Source organism: Culex pipiens, chromosome 3 (assembly GCF_016801865.2).
Source record: "Culex pipiens pallens isolate TS chromosome 3, TS_CPP_V2, whole genome shotgun sequence".
Taxonomy (NCBI): Eukaryota; Metazoa; Arthropoda; class Insecta; order Diptera; family Culicidae; genus Culex; species Culex pipiens.
In genome coordinates this window covers 72,672,537-72,686,238 of record NC_068939.1, presented here as the reverse complement: position 1 = coordinate 72,686,238, position 13,702 = coordinate 72,672,537, and the positions used below count along the sequence as shown (strand labels likewise).

The following is a 13,702-nucleotide window of genomic DNA, read 5'->3' as shown; positions in this document are numbered from 1 at the left end:
TTTGGGATATTCGAGATTTCCCCCAATCGAGCTTACTTAGTTAAGCCCTTCAATGAACCTCTAAAAGTCAAATTTAGACCACTCTACGACCGCTTTATGCATAACTGACCCATGACGCATGAGTTTTTAATTACGGTTTTGTGCGTGAAACGGGAGTCTAGTCAGTGTTAAAATTAAATCTGATGGCGCCTTAACAAAGCATTTTTTCCAACAAAAAAAAAATGAGTCAATTGGATCCTCACATAAATCTCTTATAAATACAAAAAAAAAACGTTTCTTAATCCACCTTTAGGTGGTTGGTGCCTTCCTCATATTCATAAAGTCAATAGATTCAGTAAAAATAGCAACATTCCCCCTTAACATGTTTAACAAATCAACTTTATTACTCATTTCTTTTGATATGGTTCGCAGACCATCAATATTTCTGGCTCATCGGCAAGGTCTGATAAAAAAAAACCTATCCAACGATAGTTCGCATGGAAGATTCAGACAATATTTTTATCACAATATCTGAAATCAAACCTCTAAAAAGTGTATAAATAACACTTAAGTGCCAATAACTTTTGATAGGATTGTCAGATCCTTGATGTTTTAGGCTCATTTGAAAGGTCTTTCGATTATCTAACTAACGATGGGTCGCATGATGGACCCGGACATCATTTTTACTGAAATATCTGAGATCCGGCCTCCAAAAAGTGTATAAATAACACTTAAGTGTCAATAACTTTTTATAGGATTGTCAGATCCTTGATGTTTTAGACTCATTTGAAAGGTCTTTCGATCATCTAACTAACGATGGGTCGCATGATGGACCCGGACATCATTTTCATTGAAATATCTGAGATCCGGCCTCCAAAAAGTGTATAAATAACACTTAAGTGCTAATAACTTTTGATAGGGTTATCAGATCTTCAATGTTTTGGGCTCATTGGAAAGGTCTTTTTAATACCTTTCTGAAAATGTATAACATGACAGGGTTTCTTACAAAAACCACCCTTTTTACAATCTTCCGGACATACGCCAAAATCGTTTTTTTAGCATAACTTTTGAAGTACTTTACTAAACTTCATAATTTTCAATAGGGACTTATGGGACCCCAAGACGCATCGAATGAGACCAAAACGGTCCAAATCGGTTAAGCCAGTGCTGAGATAATCGAGTGCATATTTTTTGGTGCACGGACTCACATCCAGACACACACACAGACATTTGCTCAGAATTTGATTCTGAGTCGATAGGTATACGTGAAGGTGGGTCTACGAGGTCAAATTAAGAAGTTCATTTTTCGAGTGATTTTATAGCCTTTCCTCAGTAAGGTGAGGAAGGCAAAAACAGTTCAATCTTTTTTATTTAAAGTTGTTTGCTAGAAAATCTGTATCATTTGATGGAATTTATTTATCGATTTGGTGTCTTCGGCAAAGTTGTAGGTGGTAATGAGGACTATTCAGAGAAAGTAAGAAAGGTCGCCGATTTGTAAATTAATTTTTAAATTAAAAATCATTTTCCCAAAATCTGTTTTTTTATTATTTTTATTTGTTTTGGGGGACAAACCCGCATAAACGGGCAAAAATCCTACTAAAAAAAACTTAAATTTTCAATCTTAAATCAAGTTTTGCTATCGAAAGTAATTATGATAAAGTACACTGTTCTTGAGAAATGACCACTTTCAGTTTTATTTTAACTAGAAGTTTGCAGTTTTCTAATTTTTTATAATACCATAGGCACACCAAAATATTTTAATAAGGTCGGTACCAGTTTTTGTTCCGCCCCCCCTCCTTCAAAGTTGGCCCGAAAAATCAGGGGGCGAAAAAAATATTTTTTCAAAAAAGTTCAATATTTAATGAAAATTTGAGTGCAATCAGCTGAAATTAATTTAAAACGCATTCCCCTGCGTTTAGAATCATTTCGAGCATGTTTGGGTTAATTAAAAAAATCTTTAGAATTTTTGAAAATTTTCGATGTTTATTAAGCCGTTGCAAATATTTTTTGAAGTTTATGTCCCTCGACTCTGACCAAAGTCGAGGGGGGGGGTGGCAAAAAAATAAAAAAGTTTAAAAATTGAATTTACGAGCCATGGTTTAAAAATTTGAATGAACAAAGTGTTTAAAAATGCATTTAACACCTCCCCAGTTGTTTTGCAATCATTAGTTTCCAGAATACCTTAGTATTGACGAAAATTAATTTTTTAGCAAAAAAAAAGTTTTTGCGGTGCTGTACATTGGAATTTTATAAAAATTCAAAATACTTTTAATCCAGCCCAAACATGCTAAATATGATTATCATTGCCGAAAATGCCTTTTAGATTGTTTTAAGTTGATTTTACTTCTATTTTTTTAAAATTTTGAAGATTTTTGAAAAAATATTTTTTTTGCCCCCTGATTTTTCGGACCAATTTTGAAGGGGGGGTGGAAGGGGGGGGGGGGAGGGCGACATAAACTTTGAAAAATATTTGCAACGGCCTTATTGCAAAAAGTTTTTTTTTTTGCTAAAATTTTAAATTTCGTCAAATTTCTCATTTTTTTAAAACTAATGATTGCAAAACAAATGAACTAGTGTAAAATGCATTTAAAAACACTTTCCATGGAAATGTTGAAACTTTGGCTTGTTATTTCAATATTTATTTTTTTTATTTTTTTGCAGGCTTCTATATGGCTCAAAAGTTGCGAGTTTTGTATCCAAAAACATTTAAAAAAAATCAAAATAAAAAACGCGAATTAAAAAAAAAAAGGGAACCGAGCCAGAGGGTGTCCCTTAACTCAATTTCACATTTTAAGGAGAGCAAAATTTTCTGGAATTTTATAATATATGTATTGTTGAACTTTTTTAACACAAAAATATTGCTTCGGACTAAAATATAGAAATAAGAGGTTTTTTTTCAAATTTTAATTTCAGTTTTATAGATATTTTGAAAAATCTCCCTTTTATCTATAACGTCACAATAAAAAATATTTTAAATTGGATGATGTAATCTTACCATTTTTCTGACGTAATATAACCTCCTTTTTATGTAATCTATATATATAAAAAATTTCGACGGTTTTGTTCGAACGCGAATCAATTCAACACGGAGCATCGGATCGAGGTGCTCTTTGTTGCGTTGGGTTCGTATAAGTCCAAGGAAGGTTCTTACGCTAAAAAGTTACAACTTTGGCCACTCTGGAACCGATTGCGGAAAATAAGCAGATTGTATGGGAAAAGTTACGTAAAATCAAATTTAGATCACAGGAGGCTGAAGAAGCAAAAAAAGTTAAAAACGTCAAAAAACGAAAAAAGGCAGAACAAAGTTTGTCGGGTAAGGCTTGTATTACATAAATTTAGATTGAAAAATGTAAATTATCCCAAAATAGAATAAATGAACTTTTGCGTCAAATAATTTATATTTATTCTAAATTTACAGCTTTTATGTTTAATTTTACTTATGCCAGATAAATTAAGGTGAAAAATTAAGATTATAGCATACAATTTTTTAGACTATATCATCAAGTTTTTCAATCCATCGCAATATTTTTTATCGTTGGGACATTTAAAATCAAATCAAGTGATTTCAAAAGTTTAAAAAGTGTTTTTGTTAACAATTAGATTGAAAATTGGGTTTCTGAGCTATGAAAGCTTGCACAAATGATATTTAAAATGTTTTTTTTATAACTTTGAAGGAATCATTGATAAACCTTTGGAACACTTTTTATTAGTTTTCAAACTCCTCTTGTGAACATCACAAAAAATAAAAGGATAGAACGTGGACAAGTGTTTTTTCATTAGTTTTGTTTTCATAATTGGTATCACTCACACAATAAAAAAAATTGAGGGTTGCAAAAAATGCAATTTATATGTGAAATTCACAAAAAACGATGTAAAGTTAGAAGTTTTTAGAGGTAATATTACAAATTTATTTCTCACACAAATCTGTCAACATTCCTCAATTAATACCACACTGATTTTTTTGCAGTGTAGCTCATTTTGAGCTAAAAAAAAAAGCTAAAAATGTTTAGTTTGTGTTTATTTTCAGCGAAAAATCTGAAAAATTCTTTAAAGATAGCATTTCTCATTCAAATATTCAGCATTTTTCCATGATCGTATGACCATCGATTTACATTCCAGAGCTCACCTTGCACCTCCCACCACCCCCCCAGACACTCTCAATCAAACTAAAGTTAACTCGTAAAAGCAAGTACGCGACATATCGTGCACATTGCACTCTTCAAATCGCATAACATTCCGTACAACCCCCTTCGGGAACCGTCATCTAATTCCAGACGGTGCTCTCTCCCGATTGCACCCGAGACAGGTCGTGACTCCAATCGTGTTTTCCTTTTTTTAATTTTCAGTTGTTCACTACGGAGATGCACGGGGGGAACTGCTGGCAACACCGCATTATTAAAAAGTTAATTTCAAATTAAATAGATTCACATTTCTCCGTCAATGCGCGCAGGCGGCGCCCTCTGAAGCGACATTTGAATTAATGTTTTCGTTTCCCCTCTCGATATGCTGGGAAGAACAGAGACATCTCATTTCTTCGTTTGTCCCAATAGAGGAAAAGAGGTTGGAATTCCACTCACGTTCCAGTCGTGAATAATTCTTCCATGGAATCGATGACGACGACGACCGTCACCTTGGTCTTGGATTACCTCCTTCTTCAGCGCCGGGGTTCACCATTGGTAATTGAACCATGTGCGTTCCATTTTTCGTTTGTGGTGCTCGGAAATAGTGCCCGCTTGCCAAATTGTTCTGACTGACCAGCTGCTGCTGCTGTTACCGCAACAATTTACATCGAATGTGGTTTTGGTCTTTCAGGATCACCGGAGAACCAACCTGCTTTACCAAGGAAAGTCGATTCCAAGGAAAATTCCTGGACAAATGTGGTTGCTTTTTTGTGTGGTAAATTTAGATTCATGAAGCTGGCCTGCATGCCTATGATGTTGACGAAATTCGCAAGAATGGCTTATGTGTTCAAAATCAGTCAAAAACGAAAATGTAGTTACAGTCATCCCACATATTCGGAACACCCACAAATTCGGAACACTTTTGTGATAATTTGTCAATAGCATGCCAAATACAGCTTTTCTCTTGACCCAACTATTTTTAGGACCTTTGTTTGGACATTTTCTTGCTATTTCACTAGTAAAAATAGTAAAATTGAACAAAAAACTTCATTTCAAGACTATTTTATCGTGGGCAGCAAAACACTGCCTCCAAATTGCCTGTTCCATGATTGTGGGATGTTATTGTGCCTCCCACAATTGCGGAACACCTGCATTTAAGTGATATTTTCACAAAAAAAGTTATCAGACCATGGATAAAACATCACTAAGCTTGAGTTTCACTGGTTGCATTGTGTGAAGTCATTATTTTGTTACAAATATGTACTTCTGGAGAGATCCAAAGTTTGTTTACATCCGTAAGAAAAAAGTGTTCCGAATTTGTGGATTTCAAGGGTCAAAGTTTTTCTTCAAAAACTTGATATTAAAGTTAAAATTTGCGGTTGTTCGATACAGCATTCGAAAGATCGCAAGAAAAGCTTTCAAATGAAGGTAAAAGCGAATCATTAAGTTCAATTATCGATTTGCTATGATTTTTTGAACATTGGCCGATCTGTAAACTGTTCCGAATATGAGGGATGGCTGTACTTTTCTTATAAAAAATCATGTTGAAAATCAACCTGGTTTGGGATATTCGAGATTTCCCCCAATCGAGCTTACTTAGTTAAGCCCTTCAATGAACCTCTAAAAGTCAAATTTAGACCACTCTACGACCGCTTTATGCATAACTGACCCATGACGCATGAGTTTTTAATTACGGTTTTGTGCGTGAAACGGGAGTCTAGTCAGTGTTAAAATTAAATCTGATGGCGCCTTAACAAAGCATTTTTTCCAACAAAAAAAAATGAGTCAATTGGATCCTCACATAAATCTCTTATAAATACAAAAAAAAAACGTTTCTTAATCCACCTTTAGGTGGTTGGTGCCTTCCTCATATTCATAAAGTCAATAGATTCAGTAAAAATAGCAACATTCCCCCTTAACATGTTTAACAAATCAACTTTATTACTCATTTCTTTTGATATGGTTCGCAGACCATCAATATTTCTGGCTCATCGGCAAGGTCTGATAAAAAAAAACCTATCCAACGATAGTTCGCATGGAAGATTCAGACAATATTTTTATCACAATATCTGAAATCAAACCTCTAAAAAGTGTATAAATAACACTTAAGTGCCAATAACTTTTGATAGGATTGTCAGATCCTTGATGTTTTAGGCTCATTTGAAAGGTCTTTCGATTATCTAACTAACGATGGGTCGCATGATGGACCCGGACATCATTTTTACTGAAATATCTGAGATCCGGCCTCCAAAAAGTGTATAAATAACACTTAAGTGTCAATAACTTTTTATAGGATTGTCAGATCCTTGATGTTTTAGACTCATTTGAAAGGTCTTTCGATCATCTAACTAACGATGGGTCGCATGATGGACCCGGACATCATTTTCATTGAAATATCTGAGATCCGGCCTCCAAAAAGTGTATAAATAACACTTAAGTGCTAATAACTTTTGATAGGGTTATCAGATCTTCAATGTTTTGGGCTCATTGGAAAGGTCTTTTTAATACCTTTCTGAAAATGTATAACATGACAGGGTTTCTTACAAAAACCACCCTTTTTACAATCTTCCGGACATACGCCAAAATCGTTTTTTTAGCATAACTTTTGAAGTACTTTACTAAACTTCATAATTTTCAATAGGGACTTATGGGACCCCAAGACGCATCGAATGAGACCAAAACGGTCCAAATCGGTTAAGCCAGTGCTGAGATAATCGAGTGCATATTTTTTGGTGCACGGACTCACATCCAGACACACACACAGACATTTGCTCAGAATTTGATTCTGAGTCGATAGGTATACGTGAAGGTGGGTCTACGAGGTCAAATTAAGAAGTTCATTTTTCGAGTGATTTTATAGCCTTTCCTCAGTAAGGTGAGGAAGGCAAAAACAGTTCAATCTTTTTTATTTAAAGTTGTTTGCTAGAAAATCTGTATCATTTGATGGAATTTATTTATCGATTTGGTGTCTTCGGCAAAGTTGTAGGTGGTAATGAGGACTATTCAGAGAAAGTAAGAAAGGTCGCCGATTTGTAAATTAATTTTTAAATTAAAAATCATTTTCCCAAAATCTGTTTTTTTATTATTTTTATTTGTTTTGGGGGACAAACCCGCATAAACGGGCAAAAATCCTACTAAAAAAAACTTAAATTTTCAATCTTAAATCAAGTTTTGCTATCGAAAGTAATTATGATAAAGTACACTGTTCTTGAGAAATGACCACTTTCAGTTTTATTTTAACTAGAAGTTTGCAGTTTTCTAATTTTTTATAATACCATAGGCACACCAAAATATTTTAATAAGGTCGGTACCAGTTTTTGTTCCGCCCCCCCTCCTTCAAAGTTGGCCCGAAAAATCAGGGGGCGAAAAAAATATTTTTTCAAAAAAGTTCAATATTTAATGAAAATTTGAGTGCAATCAGCTGAAATTAATTTAAAACGCATTCCCCTGCGTTTAGAATCATTTCGAGCATGTTTGGGTTAATTAAAAAAATCTTTAGAATTTTTGAAAATTTTCGATGTTTATTAAGCCGTTGCAAATATTTTTTGAAGTTTATGTCCCTCGACTCTGACCAAAGTCGAGGGGGGGGGTGGCAAAAAAATAAAAAAGTTTAAAAATTGAATTTACGAGCCATGGTTTAAAAATTTGAATGAACAAAGTGTTTAAAAATGCATTTAACACCTCCCCAGTTGTTTTGCAATCATTAGTTTCCAGAATACCTTAGTATTGACGAAAATTAATTTTTTAGCAAAAAAAAAGTTTTTGCGGTGCTGTACATTGGAATTTTATAAAAATTCAAAATACTTTTAATCCAGCCCAAACATGCTAAATATGATTATCATTGCCGAAAATGCCTTTTAGATTGTTTTAAGTTGATTTTACTTCTATTTTTTTAAAATTTTGAAGATTTTTGAAAAAATATTTTTTTTGCCCCCTGATTTTTCGGACCAATTTTGAAGGGGGGGGGGGGGGGGGGGGTGCGACATAAACTTTGAAAAATATTTGCAACGGCCTTATTGCAAAAAGTTTTTTTTTTGCTAAAATTTTAAATTTCGTCAAATTTCTCATTTTTTTAAAACTAATGATTGCAAAACAAATGAACTAGTGTAAAATGCATTTAAAAACACTTTCCATGGAAATGTTGAAACTTTGGCTTGTTATTTCAATATTTATTTTTTTTATTTTTTTGCAGGCTTCTATATGGCTCAAAAGTTGCGAGTTTTGTATCCAAAAACATTTAAAAAAAATCAAAATAAAAAACGCGAATTAAAAAAAAAAAGGGAACCGAGCCAGAGGGTGTCCCTTAACTCAATTTCACATTTTAAGGAGAGCAAAATTTTCTGGAATTTTATAATATATGTATTGTTGAACTTTTTTAACACAAAAATATTGCTTCGGACTAAAATATAGAAATAAGAGGTTTTTTTTCAAATTTTAATTTCAGTTTTATAGATATTTTGAAAAATCTCCCTTTTATCTATAACGTCACAATAAAAAATATTTTAAATTGGATGATGTAATCTTACCATTTTTCTGACGTAATATAACCTCCTTTTTATGTAATCTATATATATAAAAAATTTCGACGGTTTTGTTCGAACGCGAATCAATTCAACACGGAGCATCGGATCGAGGTGCTCTTTGTTGCGTTGGGTTCGTATAAGTCCAAGGAAGGTTCTTACGCTAAAAAGTTACAACTTTGGCCACTCTGGAACCGATTGCGGAAAATAAGCAGATTGTATGGGAAAAGTTACGTAAAATCAAATTTAGATCACAGGAGGCTGAAGAAGCAAAAAAAGTTAAAAACGTCAAAAAACGAAAAAAGGCAGAACAAAGTTTGTCGGGTAAGGCTTGTATTACATAAATTTAGATTGAAAAATGTAAATTATCCCAAAATAGAATAAATGAACTTTTGCGTCAAATAATTTATATTTATTCTAAATTTACAGCTTTTATGTTTAATTTTACTTATGCCAGATAAATTAAGGTGAAAAATTAAGATTATAGCATACAATTTTTTAGACTATATCATCAAGTTTTTCAATCCATCGCAATATTTTTTATCGTTGGGACATTTAAAATCAAATCAAGTGATTTCAAAAGTTTAAAAAGTGTTTTTGTTAACAATTAGATTGAAAATTGGGTTTCTGAGCTATGAAAGCTTGCACAAATGATATTTAAAATGTTTTTTTTTTTATAACTTTGAAGGAATCATTGATAAACCTTTGGAACACTTTTTATTAGTTTTCAAACTCCTCTTGTGAACATCACAAAAAATAAAAGGATAGAACGTGGACAAGTGTTTTTTCATTAGTTTTGTTTTCATAATTGGTATCACTCACACAATAAAAAAAATTGAGGGTTGCAAAAAATGCAATTTATATGTGAAATTCACAAAAAACGATGTAAAGTTAGAAGTTTTTAGAGGTAATATTACAAATTTATTTCTCACACAAATCTGTCAACATTCCTCAATTAATACCACACTGATTTTTTTGCAGTGTAGCTCATTTTGAGCTAAAAAAAAAAGCTAAAAATGTTTAGTTTGTGTTTATTTTCAGCGAAAAATCTGAAAAATTCTTTAAAGATAGCATTTCTCATTCAAATATTCAGCATTTTTCCATGATCGTATGACCATCGATTTACATTCCAGAGCTCACCTTGCACCTCCCACCACCCCCCCAGACACTCTCAATCAAACTAAAGTTAACTCGTAAAAGCAAGTACGCGACATATCGTGCACATTGCACTCTTCAAATCGCATAACATTCCGTACAACCCCCTTCGGGAACCGTCATCTAATTCCAGACGGTGCTCTCTCCCGATTGCACCCGAGACAGGTCGTGACTCCAATCGTGTTTTCCTTTTTTTAATTTTCAGTTGTTCACTACGGAGATGCACGGGGGGAACTGCTGGCAACACCGCATTATTAAAAAGTTAATTTCAAATTAAATAGATTCACATTTCTCCGTCAATGCGCGCAGGCGGCGCCCTCTGAAGCGACATTTGAATTAATGTTTTCGTTTCCCCTCTCGATATGCTGGGAAGAACAGAGACATCTCATTTCTTCGTTTGTCCCAATAGAGGAAAAGAGGTTGGAATTCCACTCACGTTCCAGTCGTGAATAATTCTTCCATGGAATCGATGACGACGACGACCGTCACCTTGGTCTTGGATTACCTCCTTCTTCTCCTTATTTTGCTTGGATACAATTAATTATAAACGCAATACAAATTGTGACGCACACGAATCACGTTTTTCCGATCAAATTAGACAACCCTGGCTGGGGGCTTCCGGTTGCATCTTTCTCCGGTGTGGAACACTGTTAAAAAAATACTTTTATACATTACATACAAAACCATGTAAATTTACATCAGTTTATAAATTTTAGAAAATACCTGAAATTTAGTGTCCAGTTCAAAATTGAATTAACCTTTAACAGTGTATCGATTGTCATTTCACTAACTTTTTTTTCCTCATTCTTTCTTGCTTTTCCGCTCAACAGGGCTGTCACAGATCCGCGCGATGGGCGGCGGGTCGCACTCAAGAAACTGCCAAACGTGTTCCAGTCGCTCGTGTCATCGAAGCGGGTGTTCCGCGAGCTCAAGATGCTGTGCTTCTTCAAGCATGAAAACGTAAGTTAAACTTGTTTTTTCTCCTTTTTAAGGGTTTGTTTTTGTTTAATTTCTAACATTGTTACAAGATGTCATTAAATTTGATAGCGTAGGTTTACCTCTTTTCAATGTAATTTTACCTCTTTTTTTGTAAAATATTCGACAAGAAAAGCTTTCTTTCACATTTTGACAAGTTTATCTTATCCCCAGTCTTGATTTTAGGTGAAAACTCATGTTTTTGAGTAAATAATTGTATTGAGTAGTTGTTTAGGGCAATCACATTATTTTAGTTAGGAAAATCTAATTTGATTAAATCCTTCAGCAAAGTATTGAAATGTGTAATTTTGAATTTTGAAAGGGTATATGTATGATTTCACCAACAAAATATATGGTATATGAATGATTTTACCAACAAAAAAAAAGTCCGAGTTTAAAATAAAAAAAATAAACTTAAAATTTCATGTAAAATACTTTAAAACGTCAACGAAGATGTAAACTAATTTTTAGCAATCTTTGGAATTGTGTTTGCTAAAATTTTTGTTTTCGTCAAATCTTACATTTTTTGAAAACTGATAATTGCAAAACAAATGAACTATTGTAAAATGCATTTTAAAACACTTTTTTCATTCAAATGTTGCGACTATGGCCTGTTATTTAAATTTTTATATTTTTTATTTGAATTCATAAAAAATTGTATCAATTTTAAATATTTCATAAAAATATTTAAAAAAGACAAGTAAACATTGCCAAATATATTGAAATCAGTTTTCTATACCATATTTAAAAAAAAAGAAGGTGTGGCAAAAAAATTACTCCTGAGTTTTTTTAGTAAGTTTTGAAGGGAATGAGACAAAAACTTGGCAAAATATTTGTAATGCCCGAAATGAAAAGTGAAAAATCGCAGTATTCCATTATTTTCCATTGTTTCAGGTTACAAATCGAATTTGAAAAAAAAAGAAAAAAAAACTTTTAATTACAATTTTACAAAAAAAAAACACCATTTTCAAATTACAAGACAAATGTTAAGACAAAAGAATTAAAAAATATATTTATTTTTTTATATTTGGCTCAAACCTTTTTTAACATTTTCTATGAAAAAAAAACAAATCCAGTTTGTGTCATGAGCGATCCCATACAAACCTCCATACAATTTTTGGCAACTTTCCATACAAATATAGTAAATATTCGAAAAATTTGCATCTTTTTGAAGAATTTTCTGATTGTTTTGGTGTCTTCGACAAAGGTTTAGGTGTTAATGAGAACTATTCAGAAAAACGTAATTTTGCGGATTTTTAAATTAACTTTTTTCACAATAATACAATTTTGCAAAATCAGTATTTTTTTATTATTTGATATGCAACTCAGCCGCAACTTTTGAGCCACATAGCAGTACGGGCAAAAAATATGCCGCTGAGTTTTGATTTTTGAAGGGATTTTTTTTATTCAAGCCATGCTTAAAATAAATAAATTTTGGACAAAAAATTGTCAAGGTTGTCAAAAATATAGTATTCAAAACATTGGACAAGTTTTTTGTCAATATTCTTTCAAAAGTGTTTTCCATTGGATATGAAAGATTTAAAACTTGCTTACATTTTTGAGAACTGAGTAATTCTCGCTGAAAGTGGACCACTATTTACACAAGGTGCTCAAAAATCAAAAGCAATGTACTTTTCCAATAGCCCCCACCAAGTTATGAATGAAACCATGTTTGGTTGGTTAAATTTGCCCTCACCTCGGCGCCACGAAGCTAATACATTTTTTTAAATTGGTAATTTTTTGACTTAGGCGCGTCTACAAAATTGCTAATAACTTTGCAAAACCTCAACGAACCCTTGATGTTTAGGGGTGTTTTGGAAAGGAAATGAGCAGAGCTTTCGAATGCACTTGTCAGAAAAATACCGTTCCATACATTTTTTAGCCATAAAACAACAATGTATTTTTAAAAGTCATTTTTGAAGGCCGGCGCCCCGCTTTATCGAAAAACTGACAAATCCATTCGAAAGCTGAGACGATTTCACATAAAGGACCAATAAATCTAAGGTGTATGTTCCTCCTATCTTTTTTAATCTAATTTTGATTCTGCGAGCGCAGCGCTCCGTTCGTATTTCGGGCGCCCAAAATGTTGCATTTGCTTGCCCCAATTTAAGGTTTTGTCAAACAATATAGGTGCTCACTTTTTAAATGATAGTTTATTGTCCAAGGATCAAGATGCACTATCGATAATTGACCAATATTTAAGTTTTTGGGTTCTGCTAGGCAATTTAATGTCGAAAAGTTGTTTTTGTTTACTTTTTTTGTTGTTAAATGCTTACTTACAATTGGGTGGACATTTTTACAGTAAAACTAATGAATGTAGCATGTAGGAAATTTTACCACGAACATTTTTCTCTAGGAGAAAACGTAATTTCGATACTCCAACCCAAAGATATTTGAGTTTTAGTGAGAAAAAAAGTGCCAATTTTACAAATTTCTCAGAATTAACAAGCACGGCCTATTATTTACATGCGGCATATGTATTGGAAGCCAAAGTATGGTTTCTTATAGTTATTTAGGTCGCTGAATTCGGACCTACAATCAAATTTCAGGTAAACAGTGAAATTTGGAGCCACACCCAAAAGTTATTTGCGGTAATATGCTGTAATTTTAATCGCAAGTGAATTCGGTCATTTTTAATTTTTTGCTCACCTTTAATTGATATTTTATTCACGGATTTTTTTTATGAAGAATGTTTTTTTTTCAAGTTCTGATTGTTTTGAGAATGTCAGAAAACCTCGTTTTGTGATTCGGCTGGTTTCAATGAAAACTTAAAAATAAATGAAAACTTTAGATTTTTAAGGAATTTTTTTAATGATTTTGTGGTACGATTGTTTACGTCTAAATTGACAGTCATTAATTAATGACGATTTCCATAACTTTGCAAGGAATACGAAAATCGCTTCCAACCATTTTCACTACACGCAAATGACATTAGAGCGTGGCTCAAATCTG

At 32.9% G+C, this 13,702-nt stretch overlaps 1 protein-coding gene across 3 annotated transcripts in view; it reads left to right on the top strand.

Moving 5' to 3' along the window:
* Nucleotides 1-13,702, top strand: part of LOC120416540 (serine/threonine-protein kinase NLK) — a 208,746-nt gene that overhangs the window by 146,644 nt on the left and 48,400 nt on the right. For all 3 annotated transcript variants that reach the window (XR_005605354.2, XR_005605353.2, XM_039578263.2), the window contains exon 3: nt 10,606-10,735. Coding sequence is in view for 1 of the 3 variants with exons in the window: in XM_039578263.2 (XP_039434197.1) it covers nt 10,606-10,735 (130 nt within the window). In the remaining 2 variants the exon portion in view is untranslated. The remainder of the gene's footprint in view (nt 1-10,605; nt 10,736-13,702) is intronic.